Below are 6,126 nucleotides of genomic sequence, written 5' to 3'. Positions count from 1 at the left end.
CCTAAATCTATAATTTATCATTATATGGATGATATTTTACTAGCTGACTCAAATGCAGATACTTTAGAAAGAATGTTTGAAGAAGTAAAGAAAATTTTGCCTTGCTGGGGATTACAAATTGCTCCAGAAAAGTACAAAGAGGAGATTCTATTAATTATTTAGGATATAAAATAGAGCTACAAAAAATTAGACCCCAAAAGGTGCAAATTAGGAGAGATAGACTACAGACTCTTAATGACTTTCAAAGATTATTTGGAGACATTTCTCATCTACGAACTATTGTTGGGGTAAAAAATGATGAACTGACTAATTTGTTCAAAACCTTAGAAGGTGACAAGGACTTAAATAGTCCAAGAGAATTATCACCTGAAGCTGAGAAAGAATTGGCCTTGGTAGAAAAGAAAGTGCATGAAGGACACGTGGATCGTATTGATCCAAAGCTGGATTGCATTTTGGTTATTTTACCTTCTAGGCGTTCTCCTACTGGAATATTAATGCAGAGGGAAGATATTATATTGGAATGGATATTTTTACCAAATAAACCAAATAAAAAATTAAAAACTTATGTGGAAAAAATCTCTGACTTGATTTACAAAGGAAAATTGAAACTTCGTCAATTAGCAGGCATAGACCCAGCAGAAATTGTCGTACCATTAACTAAGGAGGACATTGAAAAATTATGGACAGAAAGTGAACCTTGGCATAGAGCTTGCAGTAATTTTTTGGGAGAAATTAACAGCAAATATCCCAAAAGCGATAGAATTGATCTTATAAAGAGAGTTGATTGGATCTTGCCTCGAATTGTACGGCAAAAACCCATATCTGGAGTTTGTACATTTTATACAGATGCCAACAAACAAGGAAAGGCAGGTTACAAATCAGAAAATTTAAGTAAAGTGGTTCAAAGTCCGTATAATTCAGTTCAAAAATCAGAACTGGGGTCCCGTTGTGCTGCGGCTCCACGCGGCCTGCAGTCCCGGGCCCGCGACGCGCGCCGCCTGCCATGGAGCCAGGCCCAGACGGCACAGCCGCGCCCGGCCCCGCCGCCATCCGCGAGGGCTGGTTCCGAGAGACCTGCAGCCTGTGGCCTGGCCAGGCCCTGTCGCTGCAGGTGGAGCAGCTGCTGCACCACCGGCGATTGCGGTACCAAGACATCCTCGTCTTCCGCAGTAAAACCTACGGCAACGTGCTGGTTCTGGATGGCGTCATCCAGTGTACTGAGAGGGACGAGTTCTCCTACCAGGAGATGATCGCCAACCTGCCGCTCTGCAGCCAAGCCAACCCGCGGAAGGTGCTGATCATCGGGGGTGGAGATGGGGGCGTCCTACGGGAAGTGGTGAAGCACCCCTCTGTGGAGTCTGTGGTCCAGTGCGAGATCGATGAGGATGTCATTGAAGTCTCTAAGAAGTTCCTGCCTGGCATGGCCATCGGCTACTCCAGCTCAAAGCTAACCCTCCATGTGGGCGATGGCTTTGAGTTCATGAAACAGAACCAAGATGCCTTCGACGTCATCATCACCGACTCCTCAGACCCCATGGGTCCTGCTGAGAGCCTCTTCAAGGAGTCCTACTACCAGCTCATGAAGACCGCACTCAAGGAAGATGGCATCCTTTGCTGCCAGGGTGAGTGCCAGTGGCTGCATCTGGACCTCATCAAGGAGATGAGGCACTTCTGCAAATCTCTCTTCCCGGTGGTGGGCTATGCCTACTGTACCATCCCCACCTATCCAAGTGGCCAGATCGGCTTCATGCTGTGTAGCAAAAACCCGAGCACCAACTTCCGGGAGCCAGTGCAGCAGCTGACACAGGCCCAGGTGGAGCAGATGCAGCTGAAATACTATAACTCCGACATGCACCGGGCGGCCTTTGTGCTGCCCGAGTTCACCCGCAAGGCCCTGAATGACATAAGCTGAGCCTAGGTGCCACTGCAACATCACCCGAGACCTCAGTTGGACTGGACCAAGGAGCTTCCACGGTGTCTGGGGCCCTACCAGCCCTGGACCAGACTCCCAGATGACTCTTGCCCACCAACCAAGTGTTACAGTCCCCAGAATGCTGCCTGGCCTGCCCAGCTGGGTGGACTCAGTCTCTGTGTCTGTCTGTCTGTCTATCTCTGTGGCGTTCAGCCCCAAGCCTATACCAGCTCTGTACAGCACCATCTATGCCCTCCATCACCCAACAAAAAACGTGTATTTATAACAAAAAAAAAAAAAAAATCAGAACTGTATGCTATTCTGTTGGTATTAATGGATTTTTCAGAACCTCTCAACATAGTAACTGACTCTCAGTATGCTGAAAGAGTGGTGTTACATATTGAGACTGCAGAATTTATCCCTGATGCTTCAGAATTAACTTTACTATTTATTCAATTACAAGATACAATCAGGAAAAGGAATCATCCTTTATATATAACTCACATTCGATCCCATACTGGTCTGCCAGGCCCTCTAGCACAAGGCAATGATGAGATTGATAAATTATTGATAGGAAATGTGCTGGAGGCCTCAGAATTTCATAAAAAAACATCATGTCAATAGTAAAGGCTTAAAAAAGGATTTTTCCATAATCTGGCAACAAGCCAAAGAAATAGTAAAGAAATGTCCTACTTGTTCCTTCTACAATCAGACGCCATTACCAGCAGGATGTAACCCAAAGGGTACTCAGAGAAATGAAATCTGGCAGATGGACGTGTTTCACTTTGCAGAATTTGGAAAATTGAAATATGTACACCACACCATCAATACTTATTCAGGATTTCAATGGGCAACTGCTTTGAGTTCTGAGAAAGATGATTCTGTAATCACTCATTTGCTAGAAGTTATGGCCATCATGGGTATACCTGCACAAATCAAAACTGACAATGCTCCATCATATGTCTCTGTTAAAATGAAACAGTTTTTTGCTTATTACAATATAAAGCATATTACAGGCATACCACATAATCCTACAGGTCAAGCAGTTATAGAAAGATCAAACAGAACTCTAAAGGATATGCTAAATAAACAGAAATGGGTAACAAAAAAACCCAGAAATGGACTGCATAATGCTCTTCTAACTTTGAATTTTCTGAATGCCAATGAGAAAGGAACAACAGCTGCAGAGAGACATTGGATAATAGAAAAAACTACAGAATTAAATCAGCCTATATACTTTAAGGATGTGCTGACCTCAGAATGGCAACCTGGGTATGTATTACATTGGGGACGAGGTTTTGCTTTTGTTTCTACAGGAGAAGGTAAGCTGTGGGTACCATCAAAATTGATAAAGGTTCGATTTGAACAAGAGAGACCTCTTAATTAGAGGAGGTGATAGTTCATCAACCAGCATGAACATCCAATTTAAACTAACTTGTACCAGTAACACATGCCTTTTCATTTAATCAGATAATAACTTGCCAAAAGGAAACATCCCCAAAATGAGTCTTGGGGAAAGGTTTTTGTTTTTGTCTTTTAGGAGAATGAAGGTTAAGGAATCTGAAGAACACTGAACAAATCAGACAACTGAAGAAAAGGGACAAATCATCTATCCCAAGAAACAGAGTGAAACGGTGTATGTGTATATAATATCTAAAAAATTTTATGTCTTCCTAAATGTTTGTTTCTGCTTTTCTCTAAAGATTTAATACTATTGGTCTCCTAATAGTCCCAGTTCAATTAAAATTTAAAGCTGACTTTGGAGTTGGAGAATGGCTCTCTCCTTCTTTAAACTCAAGCATGTTGTTAAAAGGAAAATGCAAACTCCCTGTATCATGCCAGAATAAAAGAGCCATCTTCTGCTATGGTACAGGACAAAAGCAAAATTAATTAAGGGACTATTCTATTACTAATCTCAACTCTTTGATTCTATTCTAATTCTTTAAACTTTTCTTAAAGTATGAATTTTATATCAAAATTTACAAGATTAACATATATATACATTTTAAACTTTGTTAAGATATGAATGGTCATATAGAGTACTAACTAATTCTAGAAAAAAGGCTTCAATTAGCTGCATATATATGTCTTTGTGTTCGAGTCTCTTATCAGTTTTCTGCAGGAAATCACGGCCAGCCCTAACATCAACTGAAGTCTCCAGAAAGAAGATGGAGCCCCACAACAACAACAATTCCACATGGACAATAATAATATCATTAAGCTGACAAACATCATCCACAGATCAGCTTTGAACTACAAGGTGCTCAGAGCAATTTTGAGATGACTAGCTCAGATGATCCAGTCTCAAAGACTACTTGAATAAGGACTTGAGATAAACGTGAACTTTGGCATTATACACAGGCCGGATAATGAAGGATATAGTTACCTTTCCTAGAATTTGACAATTAACCTAAAAATTTTCTTTCAGGATAAAGATAACTTCGCCCTTACCCAGCAGGAAGCAATTTTAAGAATACAACGCCCACATTCCCAAAGAGGTGGTGTGGGGCAGGTGGTTTTTTGGTCTTTTTAATGGGTTTTGGTTCTGGGATAATTTTCAGTGTTTAGGGGGGTTGGTTACAAGTTGTTGTCAAGAGTTAGGAATAAGGCTTAGCAAAGGAGATTAGATTTAAGGTTCTTGTTTAAAAAGAAAGAAAGAAAGAAAGAAAGAAAGAAAGAAAGAAAGAAAGAAAGAAAGGAAAGAGAAAGACAATTACTAGTTTTAAATACTTTACATTGGATTGGATTGTTTTATATTGTATACAAATTTGAAATTGATATTGTTAGAAAATGCTATATGTATATTTCTAATTGTATTCATACCATTCATTTAACAATGTAATGCAAATTTCTGATCCTTGAATGTTATTATTACCAACTATTAGGATATAAAGAAATGAAAGTTAGTAGTTAGACATTACAATAGAACTTGTTAGATATGTTTTAAAAATTGAGCAGAGACGTTTTAGACAGGTCATCTTCAAACCCTTCAGAGATCTACAGAATATGGCATTTAAAATGTTTTAATAACTTAGAAAATTTTTCTTTTTTGAGACGTGTCGGCTCCTGGCAGTACCAATCTACTTCAGAGAAAATACAGGCATTGTAGAAACTGCATATGGAGTCAACTTTCATTGTGGCAAAAGTTAGCCACTGGACAACAAAGAATCCTCGAATCAACAGGACAAAATGGACAGACAGAACACGAAACAAGGGACTACTGATTCTTGCCAAAACAAGTGTGGTTATGGCTTTATCAAAAGGCATCTTCTGAGGCCAGGACAATATGGCCCCATCCCTGAAGTGGCCTTCGCATCCGGAAAAGGTACGGTGCCCTTTTCCTTGAAGGCAGCTTAACAGGCAGAGGGCCGATGGCTTCTGTTGTGTAATGGAACAGCAGCTGAAAGCTCACACCTCTCGATAGTAGACTGGCATTTAATAGAGGGATGTGGAGAAGAAGGGGATGTTGAGATGAAGCCATATATACACAGCCAAGAAGAATGGACAGCTGAATTCAAAAACTGTCAACAATTTCCAGAATTTAAAATCCTGAATCATGACAGGACACTAGTGGAATTCAGGTGTTTCTGGTACATGAACTGCTCTCACCCAATGTGAGGTTGAACTGTTGACCTTGTGTACATCCTACTTCACAAATGAGTCTGTCAGATACACTAAGCCTATAGGCTGAAGATGATGCCCAACACTGTGGAGAAACCTCAGATGACTGCCCAGGCAGCTGACTGTTTCTGTCAACTCACAAATTTTTTGGAAGTTGCTTGCATGCACTTCCTGTTTTTATTTTTGTTAGCTAATATTATTCCCTTCTTGGGTCTCTGAGGGAGTTGAAGATTAGTTAGTAATGGTTGAAGATTAGTTAGTTATAGTTGAAAATTAATTAGGATAGAAAGTGCATTAGATACATCTTGGATTTACCAAAATAGGATAGATGATGGAATTATTTTCTCTGATTTTTCAAATACCTGTTTAGGTATTTATTACTTGTATATATTGTATATAGTTATTGTACTTTTGTATATAGTTTTTCTTTTGTTAGTTATAACCTTTTGTTTTTTTTCTTTTTATTAAAATAGAAAAGGGGAAATGTGGTGGTATTCTAATTGTACTGAAATGTGATTTTGATTGTATGTTAATAAATAAAGTTGCCCGGGTGTCAGAGCTATTAGAGCCATAGACAGAGTGTGGCGGTGGTG

General features: G+C 40.0%; 1 protein-coding gene across 1 annotated transcript; it reads left to right on the top strand.

Annotated features, from left to right (window-relative positions):
* The first annotated feature begins 983 nt into the window (after positions 1–983).
* On the top strand, positions 984–2,215 carry LOC114692386 (spermidine synthase-like). The gene has a single exon (XM_037199884.1). The coding sequence runs from the start codon at positions 1,004–1,006 to the stop codon at positions 1,910–1,912; it is 909 nt and encodes a 302-aa protein (XP_037055779.1). The 5' UTR covers positions 984–1,003; the 3' UTR covers positions 1,913–2,215.
* Positions 2,216–6,126: the final 3,911 nt, after the last annotated feature.

This window comes from Peromyscus leucopus, chromosome 16_21 (assembly GCF_004664715.2).
Source record: "Peromyscus leucopus breed LL Stock chromosome 16_21, UCI_PerLeu_2.1, whole genome shotgun sequence".
Taxonomy (NCBI): Eukaryota; Metazoa; Chordata; class Mammalia; order Rodentia; family Cricetidae; genus Peromyscus; species Peromyscus leucopus.
Note: the sequence above shows the minus strand (reverse complement) of the source record. Positions and strands in the feature narration are given on the sequence as shown.